The sequence below is a fragment of the Chiloscyllium plagiosum genome, chromosome 20 (assembly GCF_004010195.1).
Source record: "Chiloscyllium plagiosum isolate BGI_BamShark_2017 chromosome 20, ASM401019v2, whole genome shotgun sequence".
Classification (NCBI taxonomy): domain Eukaryota; kingdom Metazoa; phylum Chordata; class Chondrichthyes; order Orectolobiformes; family Hemiscylliidae; genus Chiloscyllium; species Chiloscyllium plagiosum.
Window position 1 is genome coordinate 51,655,397 of NC_057729.1, and position 16,274 is coordinate 51,671,670.

The following is a 16,274-nucleotide window of genomic DNA, read 5'->3' on the forward strand; positions in this document are numbered from 1 at the left end:
TTTGTTGGGCGGCACGGTGGTTAGCACTGCTGCCTCACAGTGCCAGAGACCCGGGTTCAATTCCCGCCTCAGGCCACTGTCTGTGTGGAGATTGCAGATTCTCCCCGTGTTTGTGTGGGTTTCCTCTGGGTGCTCTGGTTTCCTCCCACAGTCCAAAAATGTGCAGGTTAGGCGAATTGGCCATGCTAAATTGCCCGTAGTGTTAGGTGCAGGGGTAAATGTAGGGGAATGGGTCTGGGTGGGTGCGCTTCGGCTGGTCGGTGTGGACTTGTTGGGCTGAAGGGCCTGTTTCCACACTGTAAGTAATCTAGTAATCGCCAAATCTTGACTCAGATAAGAGTAACTAAAGCTCATGAGAGTAGAGAATTAATAACACATGAATCTTCAAATGTTTGTCTCGTGACTGTGTTTTTCTGATAGAATGTTTTCCAAAATAACTGAGATGAGGGTGGGGTGGAATGACGTAAAACAATCACTAGGGAAAAGTTGCTAGCATACTACTGAACCCAAAAGCTGTCAAGTTCTTTACACCAGAAGGCCTGCATCCTACAGTCTGGCACAGATAGTAGGTGCATTGTTATAATCTTCCAAAGTTCCTTAGATTATGGAAGGGTCCTAGCGAATGGTGTAAATAAATAGATTTAACCTTTAGTGAATAAAGGAGGGAGGCAGAAAGCAGGAAACAGCATCGTTGGAGTTATATCTGTCATCGTGAAAGGGCTTTGAAGGATAATTAGAAGTTGGCACAGCCAACATGGCTCCGTGAAAGGGAAACTGTATTTAATTAATGTATTTACACTGAAAGTGGTGGATGAGTGAAACGCACTGCCAGCGGTGGTAGTAGAGTCAGATACATTAGTGGCAATTAAGTGACTGTTGGGTAGGCACATGGATGATAGTACAACGAAGGGTATGTAGGTTAGTTTGATCTTAGAGTAGGATAAAAGGCCGGCATAACATCGAGGGTCAAAGGGCCTGGACTGTTCTGTATTGTTCTATTTTCAAGGCATATGTCAAGTGCCTGGTGCCTCATTATCTCCTTTAACTTATAGAGTCGTAGAGATGTACTGCACAGAAACAGACCCTTCGATCCAACTTGTCCATGCCGATCAGATATCCCAAACCAATCTAGTCCCACCTGCCAGCACCCTCCAAACCCTTCCCATTCATATACCCAACCAGATGCCTTTTAAATGTTGCAATTGTACCAGCCTCCACCATTTCCTCTGGCAGCTCATTCCATACACGTACCACCCTCTGCATGTAAAAGTTGCCCCTTAGGTCTCTTTTATATCTTTCCCCTCTCACCTTAAACCTATGTCCTCTAGTTCTGGACTCTCCCACCTCAGTGAAAAGACCTTGTATATTTACCTTATCAATGCCCCTCATGATTTTACAAACCTCTATAAGGTCACCCCTCAGCCTCCGATGTTCCAAAGAAAACAGCCCCAGCCTGTTCAGCCTCTCCCTAAAGCTCAAATCCTCCAACCCTGGCAACATCCTTGAAAATCTTTTCTGAACCCTTTCAAGTTTCACAACATCCCTCTGATAGAAGGAGACCAGAATTGCATGCAATATTCCAAAAGTGACTGAACCAATGTCCTGTACAGTTGCAACTTGTTCAGATTCTGTAGGCGTGTAATCAGTGTCAATTAACCTTGAGGAATGCATCATAACAGGTTAGTTGCTGTGGTGTAAAATTACCATTTTCCATTAGGACTTACGTCCTTACCCAAACTTTCTATTCTTTCTGCCCTTTTCATTTGTGATATATCTCATCCCTGGATTAAATTTTATTTCTGATGGTCTTATACAATACCCTAAGGTTTGCTAAATTTTGTCTGAAACTTCAGAAATGTTCTTCTTCATGAATGCTGTTCTCCTGCATGCAGTGCTCAGGAGAAGTGGAGCTAATTGAAATCAAAAGCACTCATGATTATTGCTGTCCATTTATCACAGGCCCCAAAATTTACCTGAAGGCAGAGGCAGCCGGCAAGATGGTGCACCATGGGCTCTTGTGGCTGTCAAAACGATACCGTCAGGCAGCAGCTCTGAGATGGCCCAGAAACAGGTTATGGTTCAAGCAGGCCACCTGGGTCTGGTGAGTAAAGGTTTTCTCAAGCAGACCTCAGGCAGCAACACTTTGGGCTCCACTCTTATGGTTTGATGCAGAGTCTTGGGCACCAGGAATGGCCACATATTGAAAGGTTAGATATAGAGAGCTGAGATTTTATCACTCCACCCTGGAGGTTCCCTGTCTCTATTCCTGATGAATGGCTTTTGCCTGAAATGTCGATTTTCCTGCTCCTTGGATGCTGCTTTACCTGCTGTGCTTTTCCAGCACCACTGTAATCTAGACTCTGGTTTCCAGCATCTGCAGTCCTCACTTTTGCCTCAATATAGAGAGCAGCCTCAAGTTGGAGAGGTAGACAGCAGGGGAAGACACTTCAAAATGGCTCCAGTGGCGAGTGGCACTAATCAAATCTTGCAACTTTCAGCACGATAACAGATCCCAATTACTTAGACTTTAAAGTGAATCAACATAAATTGAGGCAACTTTATACGAGGACTTACTGTAACCGCAATCACCTGGTTAGCTCTTTGCTCTAAGAACAAGGAATTGATGGCTCACTAACAACTGTGGAGAAAGAATTATTGGGAAAATAAATAATAAAGGAGAAATAACGTAAATCTGCTGCCATATTCGGAATTCTATCCCGGATCCTTACCCGATGGAGTGCTCAAATCTGTTGTGGGAGGCCCCCGGAAACACAAAGTATGCCCCGCCAAGCTGCTTGATGAACCGGAGCCGCTGCATCTGTGGAGTGTCAATGATCCGGACGAGGAGTGGATGCATCTCAATGTGTCCGTGGATTGGGTCATTGAAAATCTACAGAAAAATGGAAAGATGACTCATTACATTACATGACAGAGCTTTAAACACGACATGTGTATTACATCTCATATTGAGCTACCTTCAGTTTATTAGACAAAAACTAGCCCCCAGGTCATATCTGGATGTCAATGCTTTACATATCGCATCCTATCGGAACAGCCTAATCTTTTCTTCATAATATTCTCATTTCTTCAATACATCTAAGCTATTTGCCTTAATGATGCCATGTGATTGGAAGTTCCAGCTTTCCTCACCACTCTGAGTAACAATGTTTCTCTTGAATATTTTAGAATCATAGAATCCCCTACAGTGTGGAAACAGGCCCTTCGGCCCAACACCGACCCTCGATGAGCAACCCATCCAGACCCATTCCCGTATTATCTTATATTTACCCCTGACTAATGCATCTAACCTACACATCCGTGAACACTATGGGCAATTTAGCATGGCCAGTTTACCTAACCTGCACACCTTGTAGGAGGAAACCCATGCAGACATGGAGAGAATGTGCAAACTCCATGCAATCGCCGGAGGCTGGAATCAAACCCGGGTGCCTGGCGATGGGGGGGCAGCAGTGCTAACCACTGAGCCACTGAGCTGGTATATTTAGTATTTTATTTATCATCCTTCATTTCTGAATTCCCACAAATCGAAACATTTTTCTGCTGAACCTCTTCATATTTTTAAAGATCCCTATCAGAGATCCAGGCTTCTCTCTTCTGCAGGGAAAAAGTGAGGACTGCAGATGCTGGAGATCAGAGCTGAAAATGTGTTGCTGGAAAAGCGCAGCAGGTCAGGCAGCATCCAAGGAGCAGGAGAATCGACATTTCGGGCATAAGCCTGAAGAAGGGCTCATGCCTGAAACGTCGATTCTCCTGCTCCTTGGATGCTGCCTGACCTGCTGCGCTTTTCCAGCGACACATTTTCAGCTTCTTTCTTCCGCAGAAAAGCACCACGGATCCTTCAGTCTTTCTAGAAGTATAACCTCACAGACCTAGGTATTGTCCTTGTAAATCTCTTTCCCATCTTCAGCAATGCCCCACTGGTCTATTTGTAACATGGAAACATGAGCTGCAGAAGTACACACAGTGCAAGAGCTTCTGTGCGAGTCTAACCTGCCTTCCCTGTTCTTCACTTTGATCACTGTGAAAATTAACCCCAGTACTGGATTTAACTTTAACCTGACTTGTGTATCAGATCACATAGATCAGACAATTTGCAAATGTACATCATAAAATTATTGGTAACTTCTTCTCTGCAACAAAGTACAGTAGCAAAATGATTCAGTCCAAATATCTTTTAATTCATTCCAACCTCCTTTTCCATGTATTGATTTTACAGAATAACAATTGACTCCAAATCCTCAAGATTGTTGTAAGCCAGACAGAAGGATGGACAATTGATAACTTTAAACTATCTATTTCCTCTTCAGATATGTTCTCCTACCTTCGGAGCACGATTTATGTCACCAGTACATGATGATTGTTTTCCATGAATTCTGGAAAGGATAAGTAAATGAAACAGAAAATGTAAATGTCATCTCTTTGCTGATAAGGGAAGAATCTGATCATTGAGAAGGTGCATCCCACAATATCCCCAGTAGCAACTGTGACAATACCATGGCTTTAAGAGTGTATTTTCTCTTGATGTTTTGTTTTGTGAAGAAAGGTTGAGAGAGACGTTCTGAGAGTCTACTCAGAGCCGCTAGGGTAAACAGTTTGTGAGGCCTTGGGTTATTTTCAAGTTGGAACAATAGAAGCAGCCTGAAAGGGTGTGGAAAGCTCCCATAGAACCAGGAGTTTTAATTTTAGTTTTAGTTTTCAGTAGCAGCTGTTAGATCCTTAAAGCTGAACGTGGAAGCTGTTTTTCCTCTCCCAATTACAGCTAAAAACCAGGGGTTGTCTTCCTGTTGCTGGAGTTGCACGTGAGACAATCTGCTTTACTAACATTGCCTTTGTCAAGAGTGTGTTTATAGGATAGTATTATATTTTACAGTTACTGTTTAGTAGTTCTATTTTTCTGTTCAATTATTCCAAATTCTTCTTTCATTTGTTGTATTTTTACTATAGAGTATGAATACAGTGTACTTTGCTTAATGTTAAGTACTTTGACCAATCAATTGCATCTGGAACACAATACTTTACATTTACCTTTCAGGAAGAACTTTTAAGGTCGAGACTATCTACTGAATATATTTTGAGTGTTTTTGATCTGGTCCATAACATCAAAATAACACGAGTAAACTCCTCTCTCTGAGCAACACTCAGTGTTCAGGTTTTTTCAAGTCTGATTCTGGTTTATCAAGTTTGAGAGAGGAGCTGCAAATGACAAAAGCCCCTCTCATCTTTGGTCTCCATGGTTTCCACCTTAAATGCTTCCCATACATCTTCTGCTTGGAGATGGGTAGCTATAAGACCACAAGTGTTGTATATCCCTGGCCCTAATTCCCACTGACCAAGCAGATTAACCCATGCTGTCTAGCACTGCTAATATAATCCACTAACCTATTATTTACAAAAAGATGAAATCCCGTTGATTTCTTCATCATTGAGTCCAGCCCTGACTCAACCAAATGTATATCACCCCTTGTTGGAGCAAGGATGACCTTTGATATATGCTGAATTGTGAACTTACTTCCAAATGTGCAGGTGAGCACAAACATAATGATGACTTCCAACCTACTGCCCATTGCCTGTGATTCTGGAGAAACGTCCTGCTACTCACTGGATAGAAACAATAATCTTCACATAATGATGATCACACCATGCCTTTGACTCCCACGGAGTACTCACCATTACTTAATCTAGCTGTACTTACCCTTCTTGAACTTCTAAATCATCTGCAGAATCATCCTGAGGGCTGCCGAATCGATTGTCTTCTAGAGAATGATGACAGGAAAGAGAAACATGACCAATATTCAGTGGAACTCATTTTTACTCACTTAGTAGTCCTTACTAATTGTTATTGGCTGTATTAAGTTGACAAGAACTGTCGGAGAAATTTGCCCAATAGGTTGGAGATCACAAAACACAGCTCGAAGTGAAATTGACAGTTTATTGCAAGCGATACCGCTGGGAGAGAAACTGACTCGGCTGACAAGAACTGACAGTCTGTAATGGTAGATCAGAATTTCTCTTCCCAGAGCTGAGGATGAAGCCAGTTTTATAATAATGCTGCGCAATAAGGCTGATTAAGAAATGGGGAAACTACAATATATCTGGAAATGGAGTAATCTAGTTACAAGGATGTTAATTGGAAAACAGTTATCAAATGAATGTCCTGTTCCTTCACACAATGCAACATCCTGACAGTATCGATAGTTCCACTCCTCTTCACAGATAGGTGTTAATGCCTCCTCTGAAGTGGTGAGGTACTTCTATTGTCTTGTTCTGGGATCATGTCCTTGCTGGTGCCTCTCTGTCTGATCTGCTCTTTGTGTGGCTTTGGTATTGCTGGGTTATGAACTGTGCTTGAGGCTTTGAGATATTTGTGGTGCTCGGTCATTGTTAGCGAGCTTGAAGTGTATTCCCTTGTCTGTGTGGACTGTCTGATTTGGCTTGTGAGCCTGCTTGGGTGTTTTTTGGTACATGCCTCCTAAAGGATGTCATCCCCAGATGTGGAGTTCCCAGTAGCATAGAGACGGACAGGGGGACTCACTTCACGGCTAGGATTATGACTGGCATTAGCGAGGATATAGGGATACTATGGTGACACCACATCCCCTACCAACCCCAATCATCAGGCATGGTTGAGCAAATGAATGGCATCCTGAAGACCACACTGACACACCCAGGAAACAGGACTGACCTGGCCAGATGCCTTGCCACTTGCCCTCTATACCATACATGCGAAGGCAAACCGTACAACTGGGTTCACCCCTTTTGAAGTACTTATGGGGTGGCCTATGCCCACTGCGACCAGACCCCCGAAACTCTCCACAGACACAACCCTTCTTCTGAGTCAAGAGGCCTGCTAGAGTATGTCCAGAAGCATTAGTGCTACACATGGCCAGGTCAAGGCCATGAGGCCCACACCCCAATCAGTGCCTATTCATCCATTCTGACCCGGGTACTATGTCATGATAAAATCACTAGAAAAAAATTCTCTCTCCCCTAGGTGGAAAGGCCTGTACCTGATCCTGACGACGACCCGGACTGCTGTGAAACTGGAAGGACGGCCCGAATGGACACATGCCACCTGCTGCAAGAGGGCTCCACAACCAATGACCAGGGACCACACAGAGGAAGACACCATTCTGACCACTGCGGATGGATCCAACTGCTCATGGCAGCCATCACCATCAGCACCCTCAGCCTGATCTGTCTGGCCATCACACTGTGGCTTGCTGGTAAACAGTCACAAGGGGCAGCACATTTCATAACTTCCTCACCGTGACTTCCTCAAAATGACCCATGGGTATGCCCAGAGATTTAATCAGACCCGCTACTGGACCTGCACGAGGGTCCCTATCCACTCTGACGGGGGCATACCCTTAGCCTCAATCCCATTAAATATCTCTGCCATGGCGGAGTGGTAGCTAGACCCAGACAGGTCCCCTGAAGTTACCACACTGGCCATGCCCAACTACGGGGACAACAGCCCAGCCCGCTGGAGGTCAGCAGGTTACCACCTGGACAAATTTAAAGGGTGGTTTTACCCAGCCTACAACCTCTCCCATGAGCCCCTAGCCCTGGCCATTGCTGACACTGACACACACGGGCCACCTGTGGGATCCATCTATTTGAAACGCACACAGCCATCCGGATGGGAGGCTGGCTGGAGCAGGCGCACTGACTCCCTCCTCCTAACTCCTGCAGCACGCTGATCTGCTGCAGATGGCAGCATTTTAAACCTACATGTCCTCAACAGGACCAGCCAGAACACCACCTTCCTCACCATCTGGACAGGGACCCAGACCCACCATCTCCGGACCTACAACGGCACCTATTTTATCTGTGGCCGGAAAGCCTAACCATGGTTGCCGTTATCCTGGACTGGGAGCTGCTATGTCGGGTACACCGTACCATTCATCTATCACTCCCAGTCCCCTCCCTTCCCAAAGTCCATGACTGGCAGCAGACGAGCCCTCGCTGCCATTGAAGCAGCTCTCTACCTGATGGCACCCCACTCTGCAACCCTGCGGTTACAGGTGGAAGCCCACAAACTCGCCGCAACACTGGAGGAGGTGGCAAACTCCACAACAGGCGCACTCACCCAGCTGAATGCGGAGACTGTTACCATCTGTACTGTGGCTCTGCAGAACAGGATGGCCCTGGACTACCTGCTCGCTGCAAAAGAGGGCACATGCGCCCTTATTGGTGCTGACTGCTGCACTTACATTCCTGACCCCAGTGAAAATATCACAGACCTGGCCCAACATATCCAACAGGCAGCTTCTGTCCTGCAAGATCAGAACTTCCAATGGGACTGGGCAGCCTCCTGGCTGGGGTCATGGGGCACAGCCCTACTACAAGGACTGATAGCCCTCATTGCTATCAATGCCTGCCTTATAGCACTAGCCATGGCCATCTGACTGTGCTGCTCACACCTATGTGCAATCCTGTTACCCTCCACCCCTCTCACCACTCAGTTGGCACGGATCCACTGGGAGAACATCCCTACCTCTGGGATAGTCTCTGCTGGGCCTGACTTGGACACTGAGAGCTCCATGTCTGATGCGGAGTCCCTCCCACCCGACAAACCCACTGGCTCCGGCTCCATTGCCCCCTTCTCATCCCTCCCCTAAGCAAAACAAAAAAAGGGGGGATTGTGGGAAAAGATTTGCTATACTGCCAACCCACAATAGGCTCACAAAGCAAAATTGGCCAAACTGTACCAAAAAGACACCCAGAATTCCCAAGCAGGCTCATAAGCCAAATCAGACAGTCCACACAGACAAGGGAATACACTTCAAGCTCGCTAACAATGACCGAGCACCACAAATATCTCAAAGCCCCAAGCGCAGTTTCATAACCCAGCAATACCAAAGCCACACAAAGAGCAGGTCAGACAGAGAGGCACCAGCAAGGACATGCTCCCAGAACAAGACAATGGAAGCACCTCATCACTTCAGAGGAGACATTAATACCTACCTGTGAAGAGGAATGGAACCATCGATACTGTCAGGATGTTGCATTGTGTGAAGGAACAGGACATTCATTTGATAACTGTTTTCCAATTAATATCCTTGTAACTAGATTACTCCATTTCCAGATACATTGTAGCTTCTCCATTTCTTAATCAGCCTTATTGTGCAGCATTATTATAAAACTGCTCTCATCCTCAGCTCTGGGAAGAGAAATTCTGATCTACCATTACAGACTGTCAGTTCTTGTCAGCCGAGTCAGTTTCTCTTCCAGCGATATCGTTTGCAATAAACTGTCAACTTCATTTCGAGCTGTGTTTTGTGATCTCTAACCTATTGGGCAAATTTCTCTGACAAGAACTAACCATGATATTAAGGGCAAATTATATCAGAATTTCATTAAAGAACATCCAGGCTTCTCAGAGTGGTTATAGCCATCAGTATTGATAAATAAAAAATATACTGAGTGAGACAATATCAAACTGGAGATTTATGAACAGAGATGAGTTTGGAGAAATTTGGAAATTCCAAGGAGGTGAGAGCACAATTTGGAAAAAAGAGAAGATAGTTGGGTAGAAAAATTTTTAAATGGTTATGACAGAAAGAGTGCGGAAAGGGATATAGATGGATTGAACAGGTGACAGATGGAACACAACATGGGAAAATGTCAGATTATGCACTTTGGCAGGAAGAATACAGGATCGGAATATTATTCAATTGGAGAAGGTTAGCAAAACACTACCGCACAATGGAATTTCAGAGTCCTTGTGGGTAAATTTTAAAAATCCAGCATACAAGTTCAGCAGCTAATAGGGAAAGCCAAACAGAGTGTTGGCCTTTATTTCCAAGGGAGTGAGGTATAAAAATAGGGAGGACTCACTAAAACTATGCAAGATACTAATTACATCACATCTGAAATCCTCAAAAGTTCTAATTCCCTTATCCAAGAAAAGATATAGTAGGATTGGAACCAATCAAGAGAAGGTTCATGAGGTCAATCCCTGGTGTTAAGAGACTGTCTTATGACGAAAGGTTGAGTAGGTTGGGCCTGTGGATGAATTTTTTCTCGCACAATGTAGTAAATCTGTGGAATTCTTTACTGGAATTTGAGGGCTTTTGAGGTGAAGTCATCGAGTAACTTCAACGCTGAGATACACAGATTTTTAATTAGTAACAATCAACATGCTCAGAAAACATATTACTTTATTTCAAAAGTGAAAAACACAGAAGCATACAAAATACAAACAGGAGGCAATCGTTCAACCATTCACCATTCCATATGAGTAGAAAGTGAGGACTGCAGATGCTGGAGATCAGAGTTGAGAGTGTGGTACTGAAAAAGATTTAGTGTGAAGAGGAGCAGGAGAATCAATGTTTCGGGCATAAGCCCTTCATCAGGAATGAGGCTTGTGAGCCTCGGGGGTGGAGAGATAAATGGGAGGGGCTGGGGCTGGAAGGAATGTAGCTGAGAGTGCGATAGGTGGATGGAAGTGGGGGAAAAGGTGACAGGTCAGAGAGGAGGGTGAAGCAGATAAGTGGGAAGGAAACCCCTCAAATCCCCTCCATCCCATTTCACTCTCAGCCGGCTTCCTCTTCACCCCCACCACCACCCCAAATTCCTGATGAAGGTCTTATGCCCGAAACATCGATTCTCCTGCTCCTCAGATGCTGTCTGACCTGCTGTACTGTTCCAGCACCACACTCACGACACTGTTCCATATGATCCCAGCTGATCATCTACCTCAGTATCCTGATCCCACTTTCTCCATTGATCCCATTAGCTCAAAGAACTGCAGTATTTTCTTCTTAAAAGGATTCAATGTTTTGGCTTCAACCACTTTCTGTTGTAGAGAATTCCAAAACTTGCCACTGTATGGGTGACGAAACTTCTCATCTCAGATTTAAATGGCCTACTCTGTATCAATAGACTGTGGCCCCTGGATCTGGACTGCCCAGTCATCAGGGCCATTCTTCCTGCATTTACTCTGTCTAATTCTGTTAGAATATTACAGGATACTATGCAATATCCCACTTTACTTCTAAACTCCAGTAAATGTAGTCCTAACTGATTCAGTCTCTCTCCTTACATCAGTCATGCCATCCCAGGAATTAGTCTAGTACACTTTTGTTGCACTCCTCCATCGCCAGAATATCCTTCCTCGGATAAGGACACCACAGCTGCACATAACACTCTAGGTGTCACCTCACTAAGGCCCTGTACAATGACAGCAGACATTCCTGCTGTTAAAGCAAGGCAATGGCCCAGTGATATTATTGCTAGATCTAGTAATCCAGAAACAAATGTTCCAGTGAACCAAGTTTGAATTCCACCTTGGCTGAGGTGGTATTTGAATTCAATAAATAATTCAATGATGACTATGAATCCACAATTGATTGTGGGGGAAAAGAAAAACCATCTTGTTTCCCAATGTCCTTCAAGGAAGTAAATACATCAATCTTACCTGGTCTGGCCTACAAATGACTCCTCTGAAATGGACTAGCAAGCCACTCAGTTGTATCAATCACTACAAACTCTCAATAGAGAAATGAAACTGGACGGACAAAATGGCATTCACCTAGGCACTGGAAAAGCCTAAAGCTCACCACCAATTTCTCAATGGAACAAGGGACAAATAATAGATATTGCCAGCCAATGATGCCAAAGTCCCACAAGTAAATTAAGAAACCTCTCTCTATGAAGGGCCACATACCATTTGCCTTCTTCTCCGCATGCAAGGATAATCACAACTTGTTGTAACGTCCCTTTTCCTAGGCTATCACTATTTAGATAATAATGTGCTTCCCTGATTTTCTCTACCAAAATGGATAACCCCACATTTATCTACTCACTCGCATGGTCCAAATCACACTGAAGTATCTCTGCTTCCTCCTCACAGTTCACCCTCCAACTGACTTTTGTGTGTCTGAAAGCGTGGAGGTATTCCTTTTATTTCCCTCATCTAAGCCATTTATTTTGTGAATAGTTGCAGTCCAAACACTGAACCCTGTGGTGACCAACTGGCTGTCACTTGGAAAATGACCCGTTTGTCTCCTGTCCGCCAACCAGACCTCTATCCATGTCAGTCCACTACTCCTGATCCCATGTTTCGATCATGCATGCTAATCTCTGTGTGGGACCTTATTAAACTTTTTTGAGCAGCCAGGGAAACCACAACCACTGGTTCTGCATTATTAATTCTGCGCTGTTCTGCTTGCAACGCCACCAGCCACCCGCTTGGCACCTCTCCTGGTACTCAGCTTGCTGTTCTGCTTGGTTGTCTGAAAACTACAATCCTGAACCGTGTGAATAGACTAGCAGACTAAGATCACACAGCATTTAAGATTCTGCATTTCAGAGAAACAGTTGAAAAAGGACCAATTTTGTTGGATCTAGAGCTATTAAAATATCTTTGAATTAGTCAATCTTATGATGTCATGTTTTTGGTAAAATTACATCTATGGCATCTATAACTTTTCAATTATTTATGTTCATATTCTGACACGATTACATCAGGTCTTGGTGATTTGGCTACTTTCCATTTCCTTGTTTTTCAAAATAAGCGGCTCATTAAATTCTTTCCTTGACTTCTTGTTATGTCCTGTTACACTGTTATTCTCCACTGCAAAATGTTTTTAAAAGTAGGCAAAAATGGCAAAAACAAAATACTGAAAAGAGCAAAACAAAAATAAAAAATTCTGCAAGTATTCCCAAGTGGAATTAATGCAGGTCAGGAAGCATCTGTGGAGTGAGAAATGTTTCAAGTCTTCAAACTTTGAATTCTGTTTTTCTCTCTTCATAAATGTTGTCAGTTGGGCTCAATATTTCCAATATTTTCTATTTTTACTCACTTAACAAGTCTGTCAATCCCTTTGTGATAATTATGACCTAATTTTAAATTGTCTTTAATGAGTTAGCTCAGTCAGCTGGACAGCTGGTCTGTGATGCAGAGCAATGCTAACAGTGTGGATTTAATTCCTACACCAGCTGAGGTCACTGTGAAGGCCTTGTCTTCTCAACTTTGACCCTTTTCTGAGATGTAGTGGCCCTCATGATAAACACTCAACTATCTCTCTGTAATGAGATGAGTGTGACTATAGTGCCGTTACCATGATGTCTCTGCATTCCCTTCAACTCATCTTTTGCTTCAGATATTGATGATAAGCATTGCTACCAATTTTGTAGGTCTTTTTCAAGCTACTTTTAAAAAATATTTCAGTATTTCCTTCATCTCACCTCATCGTTCTCCCAAACCTACTGGGTTTCTATTTTTCCTTGCCCTTGAGTTCAATGGTTATGGAGTGTTCACAACACAGAAACAATCCTTTTTTTATTCCATCATGGGATGAGGGTGTCACTGGCTAGGCTGGCATTTATTGCCCATCCCTAATTGCCCAGAGGGCAGTTGACAGTCAACCCACATCGCTGTGGGTCTAGAGAGTCAAATGTAAGCCAGACTAGGTAAAGATGGCAGATTTCCTTCCCAAAAGGACATTTGGGCCAGCAGATCCATGCTTGCATTTATGCTCTGTACGAACATCTTCTACTTCTTCTAAAACCAGTCAATATTTCCTTCTATTCCTATCTCCCTCATGTAGGTACGTAGCTTTTCCTCAAATATACCACTGCTTCAAAATAGTAAATTCGATATTTTCACTAATTTCTGGGCAAAAGGTTTCTTTTGAATTCCTTATTAGTAATGATTTTATATTTATGAATTTAGTTCTGGTCTCCTTTGGTCTGTCTTCTACATATCTTCTTCGTAACCTTAAACCATAACCTGATCAGGTCACCCCTCTATCTCTACAAGAAAATGAACGCCAGATTGGTCAACACTTCCTGACAGATATAGCTCTTCAGTTCCAGGATGATCCTCAACTGTTTGCACTTGTCCAGCAGCTCTGTCTTTTCCACTATAAAGGAACCAGAAAGGTTTATAGTACTCCATGTGAGGCCAAAACAATTATTTTGTGAGTTTAATATTCTTATCCAAACATGGCAAATTAGCTTGAGACTGTTTCTTACCTCATTTGGTAACCATAGTTGCTCAACAACCTCACAGATTTTTATAGACACAGAACTGGGATTGCTGTGGTGCTAAATGTTGTATTGAAGCAAATATCATTGATTGGAGGAACTGCTCCTTACACAGTGACACTCAGCTGTATTGTGACCTTTTGGTCAGCTGTTCTGTGGACATATCTAAAGAGGGTCTCAAAGGGGTTCAGAGGTGACACTGATGAAGGTGGCTCTCCAGAGGTTCAAAACATGGAAAATAGGAACAGGCCTTAGTGCTCCATACTTCCTAGGTTTGTTTATTTACTTACAACACCCTCAGCCCTTTTTTTACTGCAGTCAAATGATACCATTCCTTTAAAATCCCCACGCTTAATTTTCATAAAGTAATATTTACTGCTCTCCCCCTCTGTTTCAGACCTTAACACGGGATTTCCCAAAGTTAGCATCAGGACCCCAAGTGGAACGACAAGTGTTGGGTTCCGGGCCTCTCAGGCATCAGTGTCTGACCTCCTTATCCCCGCTCCAACAGGTGGGTCTTCATCTTTTCCCAGCCCCTTCACTCACTGATGGGTCACAACCGTCATCAAGCTCGAAATGGGGTCACAGTGGGAAAACGTTTGGGAAGTACTGCCTACACAAGGTTCAATCAGCGTTGTCAAAAATTTGGGAGGGCCACTTTCCCCAAACATCCAGCTGCAGCTATGACTTTGAGGGTGAAGTTACATAGAACATAGTACAGTACAGGCCCTTCGGCCCTAGATGTTGTGCCAGCCTTTTATCCTATTCTAAGTTCCTCACTGTACTCCCATCTGCATCACTTTAATTCTGTCGCAAATCCCAATGAGTTTTACCCCCCATATGTCACAGAATAATGCCCCATGTCTGAAGCCTGCCTGAAGATTCTCATATTAAAACAAGCCCACAACTGGTCAGACTGGAATCAGTTCTTGCCAGTGATCCAGGGGTATCTCCCAACACTTTACGAGGTCCCTTCAGAAGATTTACAAAATATTCAAACCATGTTCCGGCCAAAATGAAAGTGGGATGGGGGACAACTGAGAGGGCTCTTTCTATATATCCTTTACTTGCTGATTCCACTCTATGCAGCTGCACGGAAGATACCAAGCTGTCAACCCGATCACCCCCTCATCGAGATTCCAGTTCCGGTAAAAAAAAAATCCCCGAAAGTCAGAAACAAGGACAGAAATCCCTGGGAAAGCTCAGCAGGTCTGACAGCATCTGTGCAGAGAAACCAAGAGTTAACGTTTCGGAGCGAGTTCTGAGTTAACTCTGACTTCTCTCCACAGATGCTGGCAGACCTGCTGAGTGTTTTTTTTTCCGGCGACTTCTGTTCCTTCCCCAGTCAGAGCAATCGGACGTACCCCTGTGGTATCTTGTTGAGCTGGAGTCTCTTGGGTTGCTGGCCATCTCCGAGTGCGGTGATGCGACTCTCTCTCTCTCTCTCTCGCTATGAAGGCGGTGAAGTTATTCTCTCACTCTCTCGCCCGCTGTCTGAGCCCTCACAACTCCCAGATTGCCAAAATATAGTATTCCCGGTTTCGGTCCACCCTCTCCGCTCATTGTTCAGGTCCAGCTGACAATCAAATCCTCAGCCCAGCCCAGCCCTGCTCTCAAGGGAATGCACACAATGTCTCCACCCCAACCCTCCTTACCATTCTGCCAACGGCGCTGTCATTTTGTTGATGTATCATAGTCATAGGGCTGTACAGCACAGAAACAGACCCTTCCATCCAACTCATCCATGGCTATCAGATATCCCAAATAAATCTAGTCCCATTTGCCAGCATTTGTCCCATATCCCTCTGAACCCAAATATTCTGAAACTCATCCAGATGCCTTTTAAATGTTGCATTTGTACCAGCCTCCACCACTTCCTCCAGCAGCTCATTCCATCCACTCATCACCCTCTGAGTGAAAAAGTTGCCCCTTAGGTCCCTTCCAAAGTTTTCCCCTCTCACCTTAACCCTATGCATCTAGTTTTGGGCTCCCTCACCCCAGGGAAAAGACTTTGTCTATTTACCCTATCCATGCCCCTCATGATTTTATAAACCTCTATAAGGCAAAACCTGTGCCCACGCCACTCCCCTCACCTCTGTCTAAGGCCCCAAGGGATCCTTCCACATCCGTCAGAAATTCATCTGCACCTCTCCCAATGTCATCTACTGCATCTGTTGCACCTGGTGTGGTCTCCTCTACATCGGGGAGACAGGATGCCTACTTGTGGATCGTTTCAGAGAACATCTCTGGGACACCCA

At 44.2% G+C, this 16,274-nt stretch overlaps 1 protein-coding gene across 3 annotated transcripts in view; it reads right to left on the reverse strand.

Annotated features, from left to right (window-relative positions):
• LOC122560276 (deoxynucleoside triphosphate triphosphohydrolase SAMHD1-like) overlaps nucleotides 1-15,509 on the reverse strand; it is a 75,140-nt gene extending 59,631 nt beyond the window's left edge. For all 3 annotated transcript variants that reach the window (XM_043710814.1, XM_043710813.1, XM_043710812.1), the window contains exons 1-4: nucleotides 15,381-15,509; nucleotides 5,714-5,774; nucleotides 4,343-4,394; nucleotides 2,730-2,890 (exon numbers count right to left, since the gene is read on the reverse strand). In XM_043710814.1, the coding sequence (XP_043566749.1) occupies nucleotides 2,730-2,890; nucleotides 4,343-4,394; nucleotides 5,714-5,774; nucleotides 15,381-15,426 (320 nt within the window). In that variant the 5' untranslated portion in view covers nucleotides 15,427-15,509. The remainder of the gene's footprint in view (nucleotides 1-2,729; nucleotides 2,891-4,342; nucleotides 4,395-5,713; nucleotides 5,775-15,380) is intronic.
• Nucleotides 15,510-16,274: the final 765 nt, after the last annotated feature.